General features: G+C 45.7%; 1 protein-coding gene across 1 annotated transcript in view; it reads right to left on the minus strand.

Annotated features, from left to right (window-relative positions):
• The window catches only part of LOC115409847 (receptor-type tyrosine-protein phosphatase U-like), a gene marked incomplete at its 3' end in the record, with an annotated part of 218143 nt that extends 206734 nt beyond the window's left edge, over window positions 1–11409 (minus strand). The window contains 1 exon segment of the mRNA XM_030121130.1: window positions 11310–11409. Coding sequence (XP_029976990.1) covers window positions 11310–11379 — 70 coding nt within the window.
• Between the last annotated feature and the right edge of the window lie 12531 nt (window positions 11410–23940).

A 23940-nucleotide genomic window follows, 5' to 3' on the forward strand; every position in this document is an offset into this window, starting at 1 on the left:
GAGAGAGGGTGGGTGGTGAGAGTTGGCCAACGTTTCCACAAAAAAAAAGGGGGGGGGGGGGGTGCTAAGCAGAGGTAAAAAAAAAAAAACAATGCGTAGCCTACTTTCTGTGTGCACACAATTAGAGGGATGTCTGAGACCGGCGGAGGAACGGCGTGGGCGTGTCCCCCCCCCCATCATCCCCTACCCTACACCCCCCCCCCCCCCCCCCCCCCAGCAGATTCAGAGCCGGGAAGCAATTTATGTGCGAAGCGTCTGCGGGGAATAACAATGACAAACATGTCACGCATTGTTCTGTATGTGCATTCCTCAGGGTCGCCGCGTACCCCCCCTCCCCCCGCCCCCCCCATGCCCCCCCCCCCCCCCCCCCCCCCCCCCCCTCTCGCTAAGCAGCGACTGACAAGCTAAAGTCGCCTCTTTGTTAAGTGCTTGACATAAAATATGTAGAGAAGGCGAGCAGGATCTGCAAATCAGGTAACTGATTTGCATTACAAAGCGTAATAAATGACCTTTGGCGGCGGCTGAGTCAGAAAACTCCGACGTGGCTCCGGCTGTCAGGCTGCGGCCTTTTTTCTGCCACGCGCCCATAAATTGATATTTGGTAGCAGTCTTTTTTATTATTTATGTTCAGTGAGTACAATGTTTCTTCCACAGTTATGCTGACGGCAAGCTTTACTTAGGTTTACGACTCCCATAAATTAACAGGCGCAGAGGAATACCTACAGGACACAAATCTATGAATTCCTTCATAACGGGAGCATTATCCAAGCTAAATCTACATTTGCTGGGTATGTGGTTTGGTTTCAGCAGATTGTTGAAGGACAGTCCATCAAAGGAGGGCAAGGACACTGGAACGTCTGGTTTTTTTAACCTGTTATAACCTGGAGTGAGCAGACGTTTAGTAGATTTCTATTTCATTTTCAGGACAAAAAATGTGATTTTTAAATGCCTGTGTGTCTGAAGTTCAATGAAAATAGTTATTGACAGTATTTTGAAGGTCAAACTGAGAAAGTTTTACATGGAAATGGAAGAAACGCTGAAAAGCACTGTAGTTTTCATGATTCACAATTAACAATGGGAGAACATGTACGCTGGTAGGGACGTGTGGCCATGTTGGATTGTTATTACAGGTGTTATCGTCTATCACAACAGTAGCGTCTTGTAAACAGACTCCACAACCCACCTTGTCCAAATTCATGGGAGCAGGTCTAAAGTAATGCCATTCCTACCTAAATTTAATCCATAAATTTGAAATGCGATCTTGTTCCAAACAAAACCAGAAGTCAAAAGTCTGTTTCCAGCTCAGCATTTCAATGATAAAGAAGTCAGATACTTAAATGGTTAAAGTCTCAATAATTTCTCAATATCTGATAGTGTATCTAAAGACTAATTAAACTATTTTATAACAGTTCTCCTCTATACTTCATGTGTATTTAAAGTGCTACATAAAGAAGTTTAATTGCGATTTCTTTAACAATTTGATGATTTATGCATAACTTAAAAAATAACTGCATTATACTGAAAGGACATTAAAGCATTGCTCTGCTGGGATGGATCATTAAGTTTTGGTGTTTTTTTGTAATTTAATGCTACATTATGCAAATTATGAGCATTTATTCTTAACAAGAAAAAGTATCCGAAACTCTACTAAACCATAAATTAATTTAACAACTCTGCAGAATTAATGTGTGTTCATCTGGACTCAAATAAACTGATATTTGGCAGCAAATAAATAAATAAATAAATCTCCCCTTAAATGAAAAATATACCTTCAAACGGCTTAACTTCCCAACTAACCCATGTTTCACTCAAAGTCCAGAATCTCTGCTTTGCCCTTGAAGGAGACTTTTTCTTTAAAATACTTTAAAGATCCACATGAAACAGAAGGGAAGGAGAAAAAAAAAAAAAAAGCAAGCCAACCTGCGAGGGCCAACTTTCTGCTGCTGTCGCCACTTTTCTAGGTCGATATACGGGAGGCGGCGTCAACCAGCTCACAAACAACATATGTCAACAGCGGCTGCCCGTTGGAGGGCAGACAAAGCGTTCTTTGCAGAGCCGGCACGGGTCAGGTCGGGCGTCTGGGCCGGCCTCATCATCCTCTCCTGGCCTATTATTTATCTATCGGCGGCCCCGGACTCGGAGCCATCTGCTCGGACGCCATTGAAGCTGAGATTAGGGTGGAGGAGGAAGGGTGGGGGGGGTTGGTGGCCAACGTGGAGGAGTCTCATCTTCCCTTGATGAAAGGTGTCGACAGAAACCCGAGCATCGGTTCGCTTCCATGCCGTTCGCCACTGATGTGCTCCTCCCTTTCCCCACCTGCACCGGTGAAGCCTCTGCTGGAAAAATCAATGATTCAGGAAGGGAAGGCTGAGAAAAACCCGGCACGGCTCCGAGCGGCGCCGGAGAGACAGCTCATCAAACAGCATGAGGGTTTCAGAGGTAGAGACCAGAAGAAGGAACGAATACCTGAAAGAGGAGGAACGACGTACGGATGGGACGGCGAGGCGCGAGGGCCGAGACGGGCGGATGAAGCATTCACACCGCCGGGGTCGAGGGTTCGAGTCTCGGCGGCACCGCCTGCGCCGGAGGTGTTTATTAATTTCACTCTGAAACTCTCGGCGCGGCGCAGCCTTGACACGTTCTTTCCGATCGGTGTCAAGGTGCCGGTACGCCTGTCAAACCGCCGCGCGGCGAAAGTCTCAAACGTCTCCGACCTCCGGATCCGAGAGAAACCGCATCCGCCAAGTTTTTATATATATATATATAAATACAGCTGGAAAAAACAACAACCTGAAAAGCTGGCGTCCTTCATGACACTCGATCCGGGTGTCAGGTGTGAAGAAAACAAGCAGAATTCCATCTGAAAACTCTCTGAATGTTTCACATCAATCGGCACTGAGGGAACACTCAATCCAATCTGCTCTCAACTCTGAAAAGACTCAAAAGGGATTCGTAAATTGGTGAAAAAATAGCTAAAACCACAAGAATTAGAGATGAAAAATGGCAGAACGGCTTCCAAAACCCTGAAATAAGAATTTCTAAGAGTCAAAATAATTCAAAACATGCTTACGAAGGATTAAAACAGCTAAAATGTTGAATTTGTCTATATAAAAAAAATGCTGAAATAGAAAAGTGAAACAGCTAAAATGAATTATAGAAGCATTAGATACAGTTTTGTACGTGTATTAAAACTGTCTAAGCTGTGTTAGTCTAATTTCAAAGGTTAAAATACATCTGATGGCTCCAGTTTAACTGAACTTGGTGGAAAGTTGCAGGAATGGCTCTTTTGGCTCATGAAGGGTTGAGATTTCTGCTCCAGCGTCTCTCTGCTGAGGATCAGTCAGCCCTGAAACTCTTTACCAAGAAGTCAAATCCTCCCAGGTCCACTGAACAGTTAAGCTAACGATCCACGTCAAGCTAACTCCGCCGGTCCAGGCGACTCTGGTGTTGCAGGAATTGAACACTCGCCGGGTTCTACCACTGATCTTTTAAATATGATACTGGCGTCCCGAAAAAAACATGACTTGACCCGATCTTGGATGAAAATGGTGGTACCCTACTGCTGTATCACTGTACCGCGAACATGCTAACGTTGGTTTTACTGAACGCTGGAGACAAACGACGAAAATGACCAGGTATATTAGACTCCAACAAACATCTGTCCCTAAATCTAAGTGATAATTTCACAGCAAGAAGCGATAACTGTCTGTTTAAAACTCCAATGACATTACAGAACATATTTGTTCTTCACAAAATACAACGAAGAATTCAGTGTTCTCTCTGGAGGAGATCATTTTGTTGAATTATCGACTTTAAGGCAGACTTTGGGGAGGCATTTCCCAGAGTGGAACGGGGGAACGCCTTCACCACGCTCCAGGGTTTCGGTGTCAGGCCTTAATCTTGATCTCCGTCAAAAGATCTCCAGCAGGACACCCGATCCACACTGAAATGGACATGAGGAAAAGCATCGAGTGTCTCGGTCAGTATCTGATCCGCCGGAGCGTGACAGATCCACGATTCCTCTGGAATCACTTGAAGACATTCGGTCTTCATCGGAGCGCGGTTTAGGACGGCAAAGTTGTTTTAAAGCGTATGAAGGATCCCGGTTTGGTTCCTGAATGTTTTCTCTGCCTTGTGATACTTTGACATTTTTTCCAAACTCCCATGGCCAGAAACAATCATTTTTGGGGACTTTAGGTGACACTCGGTGGCTCTCCGGTGACTCGTCACACCACCCTGTGGCTGAATGTGGTATTACAGGAGGTGCAGACCGGCTAACTCCAGGAGCTAGCGAAGCATTTCATGTCTCTATCAGCTGTTTTAAAAGCAGTGGAAGAGTAGCCTCCCTGCTGGGATCAACTCTGAAGGACGCTTCCTCGTGCACCATCACAGCGCAAGGCGGCGCCGAGAAGCTGGCGCCGGTCCAGCGTTGGAGTTGAGGAGGGGGGGGCGGCGACGGAAGGCGTCCCGCGGCGAGAGCAGACACACAGGTGTTGCTGCTCATGCTGCATAACCTCCCCCGCTGTGCACAGATGGGTCAACGCTAACCTTGACAGGCTCTGCCACAGTGCCCTTGTTCACTCCGGTGAGGGGCATGTCACATTTATTTATTTAATAATTGGATTTTTTTTTTTTTCCTCACTCGCTCTCTCTTCACAAGTTTTCCCTTCAACTTTTAATATGTCCTGCGAGCCGCAGGGACGCGCCGAGGCCCACAGGTTTGATAACTTTAAACGCCTACTTTTTAAAGTGTAATATCTACAGCTACCTGGGGACCCACGCACCCCGGGTCTCGCTCCAGATCACTGCCTTCCTTTTTTTTTTTTTTTCTTGGTAACTTCCAAAAAAATAAAAAATTGCAGTGTAAGATATGGAGGAGTGAGTTTGGCAGTTAATCTAACTTGAGTTTATCGGCTCCCTCGTCTTCTACATTAATGACACGGGGGGCTAAACATGGGAGAAAAAAAATTCTGAGAGATAAGGAGTCCAGGAACGAAGGTAGCAGAGCTGAAAAGAAATAGCTTTTGGCATTTTTTTTTTTTTTTCCCTTGAGTCGTAGCGAGGGAAAAGCGAAGGGAGCGAGAGGAACGCCGTCCCTGCAGTTTGGCTCCAGATGTCATCTAGATCCGGAGTGACACTTGCTGACGAGCACGGCGTCCCGCCGCTGACCCCCGTCTCACGCCGCCGTCCCGTCATCCGGCGCGACGGGCCCGGACCGCAGGTTTCACGGCCGGGCGGCGGCTCGGAGTGTAAACACGCCGCGGCGGAGGGACGGTCGCGGACGTTCTTCACGCCCGGGCTGTCAGCGGGCGCCGACAAATCTGGGAGTTTAACGGCGGCGGCCGGACCGAAGGGACAGGCGGCCATCAGCGGCCGTATATCTCCTCCCTAATACATACTCCGACCGGCGGGAATCTAACACCATCAATCCCACCTGCCAGTCAAACGGCGCTGGACGAGTCCGCCAGCCGAAAGCAAATGTTTTCCTCAACCGCCCGACAAATTATCCTGGAAGAGCGAGGAACCCGCCCTCAAACGCTCCACGCTCGTATCAACCATCAATCTGCTTTCCAGGACTTCACGTCTGATGGAACGCTCTAATTTTTACCGCTTTCAAAAGTTCCTTCGGTGGTCCAGAAATACAAACCGATAACGGCGAGCAGCCTCCGCTGATTTACCTGCAGCAGAACCCCCGACCACCGAATCCACTCAAGAGGTTCGACAATGTGCACCACGCTAAAACAGTTACTTCAATCACGGCAGCTCTTACTTATTGACGTTTTCTATTTTCGAGCACAAACGGCGGCGATTTCGGCCCAGAAGGACTGCCTCCCTCTCGCTTCTCCCGTTATTAAAAATTAATTCACGCAGGTTTCGACCGTGAGAGAGACAGAGCTGATGTGAAAATATGCAGCCTGGAATTCAAATCATCTCATATATACGCTCTCTAACATTACCGTACATATATATCTATGGCCTACTGTGTCGTGACTCTGAACCATGTCCTCCTGAACTTCCACACTGACGTCCTCTTCGCTTACCAAAATGTAAAAATTCTGTTTTCACCTGAAACATCAAATAATAGTGATGTGTTTGTGATCTGTTGGACCTTCCAGGTGAAAGCGGGGACATTTTTGCGGTCCGTTTGAACGACAACGCTGCTTGGAACCGGTGAAAATGTTTGGAAAACGCAACGACTCCGTCTACATGCAAACGGTGGAAAATGCAACTTTTCTGAAACGCTGTTGCTGCACATGAACCTGACCATGGTGAAGAGTTTGATGATCAAGATGGATTGTTATTTCAGAACACGAACCGGGCCCAGGACCAGGACTGGGAGTCAAGTCGCAGTGTTTCTGCCAGATACGCGTCAATGGAGTTGGAAGAATTTCCCAACCGTCCGTCAGCGTGATTCCTCAGAAAACGCGTTACTGGAGAGAGAAGCAGCAGCGACGGACCGGATTAGCCGGAACTCCGTTCAAACCACAAGCTCTCTATAAATGACTCATTTTCCCTGGGATCCTATTTATGGCTTTGATTTCACATTTTCTCTCATTTGAAGACAAATACATCAAATAATCGGCACCAGAGTCCAATCTGTTGATCGGTACCTGAAATATTTCCACGTTACTGACGATCAGGACGCCCAATAGACAACCCACGATAAAACCAATGAGTATAAGAGAAGCAGAGGAGGATGTTCAGCCTCCACGCCACGCTTCACCCAGTCCGGGACAGAAATTGCCTCCAGGCAGCTCGGACTCCTCCCCCGATAAGAAGAAATCATTTCCAGATAAACAGAAGCAATCACTTCCACAGGTAGGAGAGTCAGGAGGAACTCTCAGGCCCGAGAACTTTTGAAAAGAACAGAAAAAAAAACCCACAAAGTTTTCCACTGTGAAGATAAAGGAAGGAAAGTCACATTTTAACTCTGTCAAACACCTTTCGACAAGTCGCTGCTCTTCGCCGCCAATCACCGGCTGGGAGACGGAGCGAACGGGGCGAACGGAGAGAACGGCCCAGGCAATTAAAATTCCTCAAAAGCCATCGGCGTGGAGGAGAGGAGCCACTCAGTGTGTTTACACGGGACTTTTAATTCCTCTTTAAACCTGAATAAAGCTTAATTCTGCTCTGAAGTGACCATGTGGACGCCTGAAAACTTTGTTTGGAATTAAGTTTAAATCCAAATAAACCGGCCGGTTTCTTCACCTTCGGGAACAGAATTATATGTAAATGAGGCGCCTTTTTTCCGTCGCCATGACGCAATATTCCAAGATGGCGGCCCGCGGTCCGACCTGTACGGAGGCGGTTTATTTAACCGGCCTGTGGCGTGAGGCGCCGTCCGCCCGGCGTTCAGATCATGGGCGGTTCCCCCGATTGTTTATCGTTCTGGTCTCCGACTCGTCCGTTTCTCAGATCTTTCTTCCTCCACTCGTTCCCCCGCAGTGGGACTAGTCCTCGTTTCTCTGCCACCTCATTACCATGAGCCATGATTACGGCGGACTCATTTTCTTGAACATGGTGTAGCCGTTATGCTACGGCGCCATTTCTCCACCGGAGGAGTCTTTGTGCTATTTCCTCCTGGACGACCGCTTAGAACGAACACACACCTCCACGTTGGCCCCAGGAGAGCAGGATTAGCACCGAGCCGGATCCACGCCGCCGCCGCCGCCGCCTGATCCCAGCAGACCGTGAAAAGCCCACCCTGTGTGCGGTCTCCACCTCCGGTTCGGACGGCGAGCTCAGAGCCGCTCGTCGGCGTTGAGAGTTCTCTCTCGGGGTTTCATCCCGACATCAAATCACCTCTTCGGCTCGCACTTCTTGAACAGGTTCCACCTGAGCAGTCACACACTCGCCGTTCCACGGACTCTCTCCGCTCTGGCATCGGCGAGAAACACAAAGCGAGGAAGACGTGGCGTTTTCAGCAGACTTCAACCATCATCTCTGAACCGGAAAGCTAAAAGGAAGTGTCAGTCTGTGATCATTTACACCTTGAGCGGCGTGAAAGCCTCCATTTATTTCTCAAAATAAACCAAAAGACCTGAATCCTGATACTGACACTAACGCGGGTGTGTCAAACATGAGGCCTGAGGGCCAAAACCAGACCGCAAGAGGCTCCAAATGCCAAGAAATGCTCCAAATTTCAAAGAAAACAACTTTTTAGTGGACACAGCAACACTGACCCCCATATCTGTATGTAAAGGGTAGATGTCTCACTCTCGCTACCCACCAATGGAGCTGAACGTCATACATATATATATATATATATATATATATATATATATATATATATATATATAAACATATACATACATATGTGTGTATATATATATATATATATATATATATATATATACATTCAAAATATATGAACATTAATGAGATAATAAAATAACATGGAAATAAAAGTAACATTTATTATATTTGAAGCCCTATGAGTAACTTGACATATAACTTATTTACTGTTCTTTACCAGTCTGGCCTTTGTGTTACCATGACAGCTAGCTAAGTTTTATAAGCGGCAAACAGGAGTTTGGAGTTTGAAAAAAAACACCCATAATGCAACAGGAGAAATTTTTCAGACATTTCAGTGTATTTTGCGTCATTAAAAGTGGCTTTAATTTGAAAGGTCACTATGGATCTACTTTGTTCAGGGTGCATGTGACGCCCCCCCCACCCCAAAACTAAAACATGTTGGACGTCGCTGATGTGTTCAAGTTGGTCAATTTTGGGTGCAAAGAATTACGTCAATCTTTAATTGACCAGACTAATAAAACACTGTCATAATAACCTTTAAATTTAAACCTTTTAAGTTTGTAATTTGTTGTAACACAGAGTACACCTGACGAAAATATAGATATTCTCACAAAAACCAAACCAAACTATCTACTGAAAATTGCTAAAATCTCAACATGACGCTAATTCTAATCATGGAAAATATCATGAAAAGTACAAATAAAAACAATATTTAAATTTATACAAGTTTCAAACATGTCATCCTGACAGCACGGCTTGGAGGCTAATGTCCACGGGCCTTATGTTTCACAACACCACATTTTACCCTTACAGTACTTCACAATGTCATGATGACATTTCTGGACTTCTTTTCTGAGGAACACTGAAGACATAATGGAACTATGAAGTGTGGCGAGTTTCGGTTTCTTGGTGAAAACACATCAACCGAAACGCCAAGAAGCAGCTCTTCCTTCATCCCGTCCGCCGATCGATAACAGATCAATACTGGCTAAATCAGCTGAGCCTCGGGGGGGAGACCAGGTCGCTCTGCTGTCACTGCTGTTATCAACCCTTCTCTATCAAACATGGCCGCCGCCGCCGCGAATGTGAAGCAACATGTGTGTTAGCATCGCGCTTTTCTTTCACTGGAAGACTCGATTAACTGTAACAGGAAACAGTTTTATTGTGAAAGTTTGACTCTGGAGCTAAAAATGGGTAAAGATCGTAAATAAACAAGCAACTCTTCGTGTTTCATAGAGAGCGGTATCGCTAAAGCTAGCTAGCGAGCTAGCATTAGCGTCTCCCAGAGCCGGATGGTGAGAGTTGCGACAGTGACCATTGGGTTTTTGTCCAGCAGTCGTCTCTGTAATGATTATTTTCCTCGGTCACTGTTAACAACATGCCTGGATGTTGTTCGAGAAGACTTATTGATAATGTGATTGATTGTTTCTCTTACAGGCTGAAAATAAGCTCTTAGCATAAAAATCCAGCCCATCAGGCCAAACAGCCATGTTTAACTTATCATTAGGTATAAACTAAAACTCAGTAGCCTCAAATAATATTCTGAATTTGTGATATCAGGCTTCAAACACGCAACTTTACAGTTGTTGGACAAAAAATGGCGCCTGTAACGTTATTGTTGCAACTCTCTCACTTATCTCTCTCTGATCAAGGGGCGTCCATAAAAACACCCATAATGCAACAGGTTTTATTGGATATTTCACTGAGTTAGAATATTCAATTAAAATTACATTTATGTTGAGATTGTAGTAATTTCCAGTAATAATTGTTTGATTTTTGCTCACATATCAGGAAAACCTTCAAAGTTTTCAATTTAAAAGTTATTATCGGATTATTTTATCACACAGGCCTAATTAAAACCCAATTAGCAGGTTTTCTTCACTATAGTTCCAGCTGCCCATGAGGCGTTCACTGCCTCAACAGATTTCAGTAAATAACAACATTAAAGTCAAAGATCGGGTCTTGACCCCGCCGTGTCGACCCCGCATGGACAGAGCTTCCCGGTGTTGTTGCGTGTCGGCTCACCAGACAGGTGGCAGGGTGTGTGTGTGTGTGTGTGTGTGTGTGTGTGTGTGTGTGTGTGAGAGGGGGACCAGTGTGTCCGCCAACTGCTGCCGGCCGCAGTGAAACCGATCCCCGCCGTTATTTATACCCCCGTCCGCCAGATCAAGGGGCGCGCTCTCCCTCCGGAGGGCCTGGGACCGTCCGTCAGGGGACGGCGGTCCGGGGGCCTTCCAGACAAATCCTCTCCGGCCGTGTTGAGGGGTTGAAACCCGGCGCCGTTGGGCCAACGCGGGGAGCGTTTCAACTCCCGTCTCCTACGCCTTCCAGGTATTTTTACCTCAAATCTCTTTGCCTTTTTGTTGTTGTTTTTTTTCCCCCCTCTGCCTGTCTATCAGGAGTTTGAGGATGTTCGGAGCAGCTGTCAGGTATTCGGTACACACACACACACACACACACACACCCACACACACACACTCTACTGATTCATCTGTACGGTGCTGCAGCACAGCCGGACCTCCTGGTTGACATTTCAGGGATCCGTCAGGAAGGCTGAGCTTCTGAGGTTCAGCTGCATCACTGGAGAGATGCTCCGACACATGGCAGGGGGGAGAACGGGGGTCCAGACCCCCCTAGAACACACACTCACACACTCCTGACGGGGGACCAGACCCCCCCAGAACACACACTCACACATGCTCCTAACACCACACACCAGCAAGATGCTTCAGTCTGCCCGGACCGTGAGAAAAACCGTCTTTCTACATCAGGATTCCTGCAGAACAGACTGGATCCAGCGTCCAGAGTCTCTATTCAGAGCAACTTCTGCTGAGCCCGGGCTGGGAGCTGGTCCTGAAGCAGAGACCAATCACACACACACAGGAATGAACAGGATCAGAGCCGCCGCCGCCGCTGCAGCAGCGCGAGGACCAGAAAGTTCAGTACGAGACCAACACTCAACTTTTAAACTCCACAGATTCCAGACAGCGGGCTGAAAGCGTGACAAGTTTTGAAAAGATGAAGAGTGCAGGTGTTGCTGGAGTTGCGGTTACCTGTTGGTCCCTCCATGCTGTCCGCGTACACGGCGGCGGTCAGCACGAGGAGCAGCGCGGCGGGACGCATGGTGGCGGAGGAGGAGGTGATGGAGGAGGGGATGGAGGAGGTGGAGGAGTAAAGTCCAGACCGCTAAATCCTGCAGGAGAGAAGTCCGGCGGCTGTGGACACAAGTTGTGCGCGCAGCTCCATGCATGTGCGCGCGGCGCTGCTCGCTCCCAGCCCGCACAGGGAGCATCTGATCCGCGATGCTGAGGCGGAGAGAGAGAGAGAGAGAGAGAGCGAGAGAGAGAGAGAGGGGCCCCCCTCCTCCCCCTCCCTCCTCCTGTAACGGCTCCACTACTTTCTCTCCCCCCCTCCCCCTCCCCCTCCCCCCTCCTGTGGCGCGGAGCAGCGGCGGCTCGCGGGAACGCGGGTCTGCGGCGCCTCCACGTGGCCGAGGCGCGCACGTGACGCACACCTGCAGGAAGATTCCCGCGAAAAGAAGAGAAGTGTCTGAGGACAGGAAGGAGGAAGGGATGGAGGGATGAGAGAGAAGGAGAGGAAGAAAAGAGGCAAAACACCTTGCTTTCACTCCTCTTCCTTTTGGTTCCATATATCTCCAGAACACTTAAAAAATAAAAAGTACTCCAAAAAACATATTTTATTTTACTTTAGCAACCCTAATTTCTCTGTTGATGAAATATAAATCATTAATCTGACTTGTATATTAGCAAAATTATTCATAAAATGATTTGGCTTACGAAATTACCCTCCTTTTTTGTATTTGAAACTACAGATTTCCAAAGTTGCCTAGAAACTATTGAAAAATAAATCAAATGAATAAAAAATTGATAATAACATTAAGAATCTTAGAAAAATACATATTTATTACCCCATCCTAGCCGACCCTTTATTTTTATTTATTTATGTTATTGTATTTCTATTCTATTTTATTTTATCTCTGTGTTTTATGTATGTTTTTTTAAAAATATACATTTCTAAAATGTAATCTAATGTATTTATCATGCAATGTTATGCTGAAATGAAAATAAAAGATTCACACAAAAAAGAGAGAGACAAAAGACCGAGGGAGTTTAGAAGGATGAAGAGTGCAGACATGAATAGAATAGAACGACATAGAGTACAATGATAGAATGTAGTAGAATAGAACAGAATAGAAAAGAAAGAGAAAAAAACATTTTCCTGTGTTGAATTGAAAATCAGAACATGAATCTTCATTTTCAAAATCTCATTAAAATCACTTCTTCCTCCTGTGATTCTCTGGTTACTTCACCAGCGGGACAACAGTCTCCATTAAACTTGAAACTGATTAGTAACAAATATTTACTGTTCTATTTGATATGTTAACATTCTATTATGGTTCAGAGCAGTAAAGATCATCCTTCTGGGGTTAACAATGTATTTCTACTGTATTCTATTTTAAATTACTTTCTTTGCTTTGGATCGTAATGTTATATTCTATTCTGAATGATTCTATTCTCTCCAGTTCTATTCTATTATTTTCTATACTGTTCTATTGTATTGTTTTCTATACTGCTCTATTAAATTGTCTATATTGTTGTATACTATTGTTTTCTAAACCATTCTGTTCTCTTCTATTCATTTTGATTCTGTTCTGTGCTTTATTTCTGTTCTTTTATAGTCTGTACTGTTCTGTTGTTTAGGATTCTGCAATATTCTATAATTTTCCATTTTATTCTATCCTGTTCCTTTCAGTAAAGTTAAACTCCAAACTATAATGTCAAAGTTTGTAAATTTTGTGAAGAGTTGTTTGTTCAGGTTGTGTTTCTTCTGTGTTCAATTTTTTAGTTTGTGCAAAACAAAAAAAATTAAAAAATACAATAGTCGGTGGATTTTTTTTCATGTATCAAATATTAAAGATGAATTATTTGCTGATTTCACATGAAAAAAACTGAGAAAAGTGTTCTGCAGTACACTAAACTAAACATTTTAAAAACATCTTTCAACTCTTTTCAAGACTCTTTTTCTGATTCTTCTTCTAATTTTTCGGTCACTCATTGATCCACTCTTTCGTTCATTTCGTCATTCATTCATCAGATTATTTAACATCCTATCACTGACTGTGGACACACACCCACACACACTCCATGTCCAACCCGTCTCTACTTCCTGGTTGTGTCACCATGACTCTCAGCAGGGTTGAGGGTGCTGGCAGGGAAATGTCCCGCCAGCGCAAGTATTATTTCTTTATTCTGGTCGTCTTAATCACTCTGGTGTAAATTTATATCATAATACTGATTTTAGGTTTTAAAAACACAATTTCATTGCATCTTGAGCTTGTTTTGAGAGTTTCTACCATTTCCATATAAATCGAAAAATTTTCTGAAATGCAAAATTTATGCATTTTCAATCAAATGTCATGGTGGAAATGAGCAAAAAAATCAAGGAGTGAAGTGATCTGTCGGCAGTAATGTAACAAAAAAAACTAAAATAGATCCATCCCATTAAATGAGTCCATTTTTTTTCAATGGAAAATTATCAATAAACTGGAAAAAAGGCAAACATCTGAAGAATGATGCCTGAGAAGCGGTAAAACAAACATTCATCACAAAATTAGCAGAAAGTAATTCCTGTGCGTCGCTCCTCGCCGAATGCGGCCCGAGTGGCGTCTTCGCCGGGCGACGGCGTTTCCACCAGATGCTTCATGAAATCCACGTTGAATCGCCGATCTCTACCTGCACCGCTCGGCTCGGCTTGCAGACAGAAACGCCCGCAGTGACAAAACACAAGCTGGCAAGTCCCGCTATCTGACTCCAGCAGCGCCGTTCTGCTGCTGACCTCTGACCCCGCCTCCGGAGGGCCTTCTAATTAATGTTTACTGATGGTGGAGTGTTTCTGAATGTCTTTAATTACAGATTATATTCAGATTCATGCTGATTCCTGGATGCTAAACACTGTTTATTTATGGAAATGTAAGTCTGATCCCAGCTGGGTTTTACCAGAACAAAGACGGTGAGATAAGAGGAGAGTTCAGTTCCAGCAGAAAGAGGTTTTTGACTTCAGGCTGGTAGACGACTGCGTCTCCAGTACGTACAGGACAGTGTGTGAAGCCTCAACACCTCAACACTACAAACCCATTTACTCCGATCTCAACTCACTGCAAATTTTATTGAAACCTTTTGGTGCAAAATACTGTGAAGTGGAGGTGTGTGAAGCGTTGTGGACGGATCCGAAACCAGAATCTCTTTGATTATTTCTACAAAAGAATCTAAAGTTAATTCTGCCATCATCCTGTTCGCATTGGACCCCTGTATTGGCCCTCGAGCCTTATATTGAATAGCCCGTCACGTAAAAGTCAGCATCTTCCCCGAGCTGCTAATCCATCAGGAAAAAACAAAACAACAGCGATGGCGTGTGGCGTGGCGAGCACCAGAGATCCATCAGCCGCTCCGGTACTTCCTCAAGCATCAGTCACGGCCGGATGGATCGGGAGAAAAGCCGTCGTTAAGCAGGGAATTTATTAAATCAAGCCAAAACACGGCGCCATTATGCACAGTGTGTGGACTAATGGGCTTAATGGGTCAGATTATGTGATGGAGACGTAACATAAAACAAGCCATTACCTCCTCAAAACCCGCAGCAATTCAGACTCAAGTGCACGTCCGACGGCAGGGTAAATAAGGAGAATGGCGTGCGCTCTGAAATCTCACCGTTTAATGGCTTGAACGCTTGGAGAAACCATCGAGGTTCTGTTAAAGGACATTATGTACCGTCGCACTGACGAGGCGGCAGGACGTCACGCTGCACGGTGTCAACATTTACAACCCAGTCTCACTGCAGATCGTGGAAAACTGACGACGGTCCACAGGCGGTCCTGAAAACACAGAGACATTTGTGACAATGCTACACTGGACAGAACTTCAGGTCACATGACTGGTAAATGGTAAATGGACTGCACTCATATTCTGCACTGCGTTATCACATTCACCCATTCATTCACAGGAGCTAGAGGCCCAAGGACACTTCAGCACAGATGGAGAACCGAACCAACAACCTTCCGATTGTAAGACGACTGGTCTACCAACCGGCGGGCGGTTTTTAATTAAAAAGTAAAAGATAAATAAAACAAACTGGGGGAGGGTCTGTCCGGAGTGGGCGGTTCCTCCTCAGTCGGTGTGGGTCGTCCACTCTGTGGCCACCAGGGTTGATTGTTTTAAAAATGTTTAAAAAGTTGCCTGTCAGAAAACATAATCAGAAACTTACTGAAATAAAAGAGTAACGTACCAGATTATCATTAGTTACTTTCGGATTACTTCACTAGCAGACATAAAAATAAAGACTAGGACAAATCCAAGGTGTCGTTTCCTGTAGTCTAGGCATCCTATGGGTTCCTGCGCCCCCTGCTGGGCACAGGACAGAACAGTCAGTTCCAATGCAGTATGGACCACGACGTACGTCAATAACGCCACTCTACTCTTTATATTTCTATCATAGTAAAGCGTCGCAATGTCTGGACGCCTCATATGTCTGGTACATTCCGTCTGATTTTCAAAAGTAATTCTGCTCAATAATCCATGTTTTTATCAGATAAACCTGGAACTGATTACAGTACATTTCTGTATGTATCCTAATTGCACAATGCCAACATGTAATCTGTTACTCCCAAACTCTGCTGGTCATGAAGGACTGAACCAACAGATCAGCTGTTGTGAACCTGAATAATCAGACCTGGAGAGAAGAGACGGTTTTTAAAGACCTGGACTCAAGAACCTTTGATGTGGTCCAGTTTACTGAAGTCAGCGTGATTTCTGCTTTTCTATTGCAGAACTGTTCAAACTCTGTTTTGTTATTAAACTTTGTCAGAAGCCTTTTAATCAAGTCTAACGATAGATATAGAAGTTAACACAAAATTCCCAAAAGAAAACAAATGCCAAATATTTAGTTGGAAATTGAAAGTTAAACGGTGTTTAAATCTAGTGTCAGCCATCTTTCCAGCCATTTCGAGAGAGTTCAGTTTTCAGCGACTCTGAGCATCGTCGTGTAAACAGTCACCCAAAATGCGAAATTTTCCATTTTCATCTGAAAACATCGAGGAACGGGGCAGAAGAAAAGCTTCTGTGCCTTTCACAGCAGACTATCCTGGTTTTTCTCTGACATGTCTTCAGCGCTCCCAACGCCTTGAACCCACTCAGACCTCTGCCTCCCCTTGACCCTTGAACTGCTGATCCTCCTGCTCCAGAAGCTTCACGGCGAAGCGTCACGTTTCACGCTACAGTTCTAGAACCGCTGTGAGAATCTCATTGGTTCCCCGTCAGAGGCGTCGGTGCAACGAGTCTCCGCCCGGATCAAAGAAATCCGTCATCCTTGGAGTACCTCCTCCCTTTGGAGTACCTCCTCCCTTTGGAGTACCTTCTCCCTTTGGAGTACCTCCTCCCTTTGGAGTACCTTCTCCCACTGGAGAACCTCCTCTGCCCACAAATCAAAACCCGGATGATACCGAAGTGCTGCAACTTTCTCGTAAACCTCCTGCATCGCCCATAAAGCCAACATGGAGATTTAACCACCGCCTTGAGTGGAATCGTGTAAAACAGGCAGAATTAACGGCGAGGAGAGAGCTTCTCCAGCAGGCGCCGTAATTCTCTCCGGTCTGCAGGATGTTTTGGCCGCGGTATTGATCTGAACCCGGTCAGACCGAACCCGAGCCCCGGCGCTCGTAACGTCTCGACGCCGCCAGAGTTCCGGACACTTTTATCCCCGCCGTCCTCGGATTGACGGCAGGGTCCTTCCGGAGCGACGAGGCGGCGGTTTGAAGAACGGCTCAGCCAGACTTTTTATTTTCCAAACCCGCCGACCCTTGGCGGGGCGGAGCAGCGCCGGCTCTTCACTGTACCTGTTAAATCTGCGCGCTGGCCCGTGTCCACCTGGCCGCGGCTGAAGGTGGCGTGGAGCCATCCGGCGGACGGGACGGCCAGGATCAAGACTCTTTATCACCCCCTGCCTATGAAATATTGATTCCTGTAGCCTCCGGGCTTTTAACTTGTGTCTGGCAGATATTTATTTTCCTGGGCGGTGCGCGTCGTGCGCGGGCTTCATTTGCAGGGCTGTAATAACTCAAACGTACACTCTAAACCGGCGAGGGGAGCGTGATCTATCGGTGTCAGTGGGACAGTGCCTCCACACGCCCTTCAATTCCAATCACTTCCTCGACGGCCGCGTCGGCGGATCGCTCATAAAGAGCTTATATTACATGTTATATAACCGGTTAATTTGACCGGATTAATTCTGTCGTATTTCACGTCACTTGTAATATAGCCGAGGACTGTAAAGGCAGAGAGCCCACGCTGGCGATCGGTATCGGGCGACGCACCGACCAGCGCGAACAGAAGCCGGCGGCGGCCGTTTGTTCTCCCTCCTCCATGAAACGCTCCTATCTTTATTAGTTTTCCAGTGTCTCATATCAGGGTGAGATTAGATTTGAATTTTAAACTCTTGATGCGTTCAGGGACACTCCGGCACTACTGCCATTTTCATATCACCTCATATATCAAGCAGAAGCCACCTTTAGATGTGTTACTGGATATATTAAAGGTGTAATGCTTCATTTTAATTTTTTCTTTTCAACTCCACTCCAGTTGAGTGAGGATTCCTCTTACCCTTGGAGAACCTTTTGGAGTAACTTTTAACCGTTATCCATGCTAATCAGCATCCTGCTTGTCACATCATCAATACTGTTATCATCATTAAATATTATTGTTATATTATCATCCTTACAGGAGTCATCATCACAGAAGACAAGCCTTTCATAATTTCAGTTTATAGCAATAAAATATTCAACTCGGGGTTAGGTCTTTCATGAAATCTTCCCAGTTGTCTTTTTCCAGGACTGGTAACCAGTCCAGGACGTAGCCTATCGTCACACGTAGTTAGCTCGGGTTAGCTCCATCCACTCTTCCATGGAGATGATAGTCTTTTCCTAAAATAAACTCAATAGATTTGGTGTCTCAAGAAACTCTGGTCTTCCTAATTTAAAATAGTAAATTCTATGAATAAACAACAGAAAAGTGTTGCAGGAGCAAAACTTTAAAATATTCAGGTTATATTCATCGCTGTTTATCTGAGACAAAGTGAGAGGAAAAGCTGAAAGGTTTTAGCGTTGACTCAGTAATGATAGTTCATAGAGTCAATACGTTTCACTTCACGATAAAATGAATGCACTACTATTTATTACAGAGTGTTTAAAAGGGACAAATAAAAAATCTATTCATCAAACGCAAAAGATGCAAAAATCGCTACAACACAAACACAAAAGTCACAACATGGAGACAACAGTCAAACCATGAGTACAAGAGTCACAACAGGAATGCAAAGTCACCATAATAATGCAAAAATCCCCATAACATAACACAAAAGTCCCCACAGTAATGCAAAGGTCACCACAGAATGCCAGAGTCACAAAATAAATACAACCATGACAACACGATTGCCTGAACACACACCAGCTGGCTGTGGTCTTGGTTTTTACTGGTGAGATAAATTAACGTATTTCTTGCTCAGCACTGACCCTTCTGGACCACCGTACATTTGCAGAACTTTCATTTTTAGCTGCACCTTTTCGCTTCTTCTCTTCAGCTGATGGGAACAAACATCTTTAAAAGCTTGTTTCCAGGGGTCTTCAGGGGTCGTCAGGGGTCGTCTCCTGATCTCAGCTCTCTGGTTCTCTTCAGAACCCACCACGCTCTCAGATACTCCAGATCGCTGGCTGATAGTGAAAGTCACACTTTCTGTATATCAGCTGATACCTGGAAACTTTACCTGCTGACTGTGTGTCTCACTGTATTTTCCTCTTCTGTGGTATCAGATTGCAGATAAGCCGGAGCTCCCTGCAGTCCATCTCAGCCCCTCCTGCCTTTTCACTGCTTCCCAAACAGAATCCGTCCATTGTAGCAGCAGCAGCAGCGTGTTTCTTCCATTTAGAGTGATTTAAAGCTAAATGAAGGATGCAGAGGAAGCCGGATGTCTGGATGCTGCAGCGGCATCTTTTTTCTTTTTTTTTTCTTCCTGAGTCAGGCCTTTAGCAGGACGGCTTTATTATCCACGGTATGTTCTGGTCCACGAGCCGCTCAGCAGACACTCACTCAGTCACGGGTCGGCCGGAGGTCGAGGCTGCTCAGTGATTCAACAGGAGTTTTCCCTTGTTGCCGATTTACAGCCTGGAATTGATCATATCTGCTGGTGTTTTAAGATAAACGGCCTGGTTTTAATGTGACGACGCCACCATGTGGTTCGTGTGTGACACCCCCCCCATGGGGATTTATCATGTAACAAGATATGAGGAAGGAACGCGTCGACTGTACCTTCCTTCATGCATTTAAATGTTTCGATTCCTCAGCTGCCGTTACAGCGGGCGGAGAGAAATTATGCACGTGTCGAGTTTTGAACAGCTGTTCCTGAGAGAGCAGAGCGGTTTGAGGAGTCGGGAGAGATTTCTCTGCGGTTTTCAGCCTCGCTGATGAAGACGCCAACGGGATTCTGCTGTTAGCTTCTTAACTCTTCATGCACAAGAGTATAAAGGAAACATGTCAAGTTTTGTAAAGATCTACTTTTTATTTGTCCACAGCAGCAACGTTTCCATGTAAACGGGGCGTTTTGCTCTGTGTAAACAGACACCCGAAACACCACTGGAGTTTTCTGTTTTCACTTGAAACGTCGTCGTGGAAATGGAGTCCGGGTTTGAATCCCTGCAGCCAAAGAGCTGCATGAAGTTTGACCAGCTCTAGAAAGACTTTTTTCATAGTTTGTCCTGAATTTTAGGACCATTTCACACTGCCTGTGTTACGAATCCGGAACAGAAAATAACATCAGGAGCTTCAAGCATAGATATAGGCCTATGGCCATAGAGCTGGCTGCTCACATTAGCCCCATTGTAATAAACAGCTATATTTCCACTGGATCCACTGTGTTTCTACCCTCTTAAGCTCTGCAATGCATATTTATCTGGTGGGGACGGCAAACCTCTGCTCAGTGCCGGTGAAATAGCTCTTTTCACAATAAGAGCCTCCACTAGACGGCCCCTGCTCACGAATGGCAGGAAAAATCAACGTGAGTCAAAAACCCAGCAGATCCAGCAGCTCCGAGGCCTTCAGGGTCGATGCAGTGTGGGAGAATCAAACTTCACGTCACAGCTTTGGGCCAAATCGGCACGGTAAACATAAAAATATTGACCTGTGCAGATTTTCAAATGCCGCTCTTTAAATGGATGAAACCGAAAAGGTTGTCGGTAAAAATCACTGTTTATGTGAGCGAGCGGGAGGTCACTGTCAGGCGCTGTCAGCTTTCTACAGCAACGCCTTCAAAATATAAAGACTGGAACCTTCAGCTGAACCAGTGTTGGGGCAGACAGGGGCAGACGGGGGCCCCTCAGGGCAGACGGGGGCCCCTCAGGGCAGACGGGGGCCCTCAGGGCAGAAGGGGGCCCTCAGGGCAGCGCTGGACCGTTTCTGTCGCGTCATGGCGACGGACGAGCAGAACCACCTGAAAAAAGTCGCCTCATTTCCATACGATTCTGCTACTGAGAAGAAACCAGGTGGTATGTTTGGATTTAAATTTAATTCTGAACAAAGTTTTCAGGTGTTTACATGGTCATTTTAGAGCAGAATTAAGCTTTATTCTAATTAAACCGAAATTAAAAATCCAACAGACACACAGAGTGTTTCACAGACTGAGTTTATCTACAGTAATTTGTAACAAATAAAAATCAATAAAGAAGCGAACGTGCTCAGTGGAAGCCTTTTTCATCAACAAAGAGATGTAAATGACCAATAAGTCAAATGTTAAAAATGTGAAATGAATTAGAATCTTGGTGAAAACTGTCCAGCTGTCCAGTTATGGTAGGCACCATAGACACAATATAGACCTGGTATGCACCATAGATATGTACAATACAAACATATACAGTATACAGTATAGACTGGTAAACTCACTCATCAACAGCCTGCTAAGGGTCTATGTACCATACGGTCATCATCTCCATCCTGTTATGCAGGTTCCGAGGCAGCATGAAGTCCAGTTATGTGGACCTAACACAGAGAATTATTAAAATTTCATAATATAAAAGTAGCCCACAGCGCCAGAGTAGCTAAAATAGCTTATCATTGACTGCAGGTGACTTTGGCAGGCTGAGTAAAGCAGGATATGACCCCTTTAAAGGGATAGTTCGGGATTTTTGACATGAATCTGTGTGGCATCCCCATCAGCAGTGTTGTTCATTCACACAGACTGACCCCTGACCCCTGACAGCATCCAGTGAGCGGAGATCCTGTCCGATTTTGGTCCAGACGAAAGTAGTCCGGCAAGTTTGCTGGGGTCCCGAAAATAAAGCGTTTTTCTTCTCAAACCAATATGTGTTCGAAAGAGTGATGTTGCATCACAAACCGTTGTCGACGAAAAAGTCAGACCTTGTAAACGCTTGGCACTATTTTCTCTCCCTTCATATCACTCCACGCCGCCTCCTGGCAGCCGCGCTGGTTTCACTTTGTTTACAGCTAGTAAAGAGCTAGCTAGTTCTAGCTCTAGCTGTTAGCATCTCCACGCTGCCTCCAGCTGGAGGCGAGACACAACCGAGATACAACCTGATCTCACAGAGATGCGTGAAATGAGCATGCAATCTTAGTACCAGATTGCGTGCTCGGTGCTCCTGTCACACATTGTGCTGAAATTGCGTGTGGTCACCAGACAAACAGTCGCCACTGAAAGTCAATTAGAATCGGTGTCATGGTGGGAACACGCATTCTCAGCTTCAGAGACGTCACGCCGTGGGTGTCGTTTCAGAGATCCAGGAAAGTCAAGTCACTTCAAGTCAAGTCACTTCTATTTATATAGCACATTTATAGACAGCTTAGCCGTACCAAAGTGCTTCACAAGGACAGTGAGCAAACAATAAAGCAATCAGAGAGCTGAAAAGTCAAAAGTAATAAACAATCATTAAAACACATCTCAAAATCAGACACAAAAAACTAAAAACAAGGTAGGACCTCGCTGAAGGCCAAAGAAAAGAGGTGGGTCTTCAGGAGGGATTTAAAAATTCCCACAGACTCGGCTGCTCGGTTGTGGAGGGGAAGGGAGTTCCAGAGTCTCGGGGCCGCCACCAAAAAGGCTCTGTCCCCCCTGGTTTTTAACTTAGACCTGGGAACAGCGACAAGGCATTGATCAGCTGACCGTAACGCTCTGGACGGGGTGAAGGGGTGGAGAAGATCGGCCAGGTCCGGAGGAGCAAGGTGGTGAAGTGATTTAAAAACTGTTAGGAGGATTTTAAAATCAATGCGGTAGCGGACGGAGAGCCAGTGAAGGGAAGTGAGAACCGGGGTGATGTGAGCGAGTTTTCTGGTGCAGGGAAGGAGTCGAGCGGCAGACTTCTGGACAAACTGCAAGTGGTGAAGTTGGGTTTTATCAGTATCGGTGTAAAGACTATTGCAGTAATCCAAGTGAGAGGTGACAAAGGCGTGCATGGCCTGCTCTAACCCTGCCTGGGGAAGGTACGCTTTAATCTTTGCCAAAGTCCTCAGATTGAAAAAACTTCCTCTGACGACTGCGCTGATCTGCCGCTCGAGCTTGAAGGAACTGTCAAAAATCACGCCCAGATTCCTAACAGCTGGCTTGGACTTCATGGCAAGAGGACCCAGGGCGTCGGAGTAAAGAGCTGGAGGGGTTTTGCCAAACACAATAACCTCTGTCTTGTCCTCATTGAGGTTGAGGAAGTTGGCTGTCATCCATGCCTTGATGTCCGAGATGCAAAGATGTGGGAAGACGGAAAGACGGAAAGAAAGATGCGGTTTACGGGGTTTAATTTTGCTCGTCAGGATGATGCCTTGCCTTGAAACTGTATTCTGTCTTTGTGTCTGTGTGGAATAAAAGTTTGCAGTGGGTACTGTGACTTCCTTTGCCCAACAAATATGATGTTGCCTCACATCTGATAATATGCATACATATAATCCTTTAGATTTTGGACAAAAAGACAGAGGGAGAAACTTATTCTATTCCCAGAAAATCAAATAATTTACACATCCCCCTTTCACACTCACCTCGGGGAGCGCTGAGGCTTGAGGTTTTGTGGAGAGAAGCTCTGCTGGAAAAGCAAGCGAACCCTGGCAGGCCAAAGACACTCAACCGAGAGAAATCGCCAGGCTGCCGGCAAGTCTCACTCGACCAGAGGAAATCCACCCCACGGTCCTTCAGAAGATCATGAATGAGATGTCCTCCACCTGAAAGGGAGCAGACGTTCAGCAGACTGAAGCTGAGGCACAGTGGATATTAACCTGGAAGAAGATTTTTCACACCATCAAAGAACCTTTTCTGTTGCCACAAATCTACTGATTGACCATGAGGAAGAGTAAATGGATGTAGCAGAGAAGAATGTAAGATGGAGAGGACGCCAGGAGGAGGAGGAGAGGTTTATTGCCAACTGCAGATATTGAGATTGACCTCATACTGTCCACATATGCAACCCTGCACCTGCCAGTCCGCACGGTCCCTCTGAATGGGCTTCCAGCTGGGCGTAAAGCTGCCGGCTGCTGCAGCCATCCCAAAGACCTCAGCAGAGCAAGTTCATCAGTGTGAAAGAGGTATCAAGGACATATCTATTGATTTATCTCTCCATCGCGCAGATTTATA

This window comes from Salarias fasciatus, chromosome 22 (genome assembly GCF_902148845.1).
Source record: "Salarias fasciatus chromosome 22, fSalaFa1.1, whole genome shotgun sequence".
In the NCBI taxonomy this organism is placed as follows: domain Eukaryota; kingdom Metazoa; phylum Chordata; class Actinopteri; order Blenniiformes; family Blenniidae; genus Salarias; species Salarias fasciatus.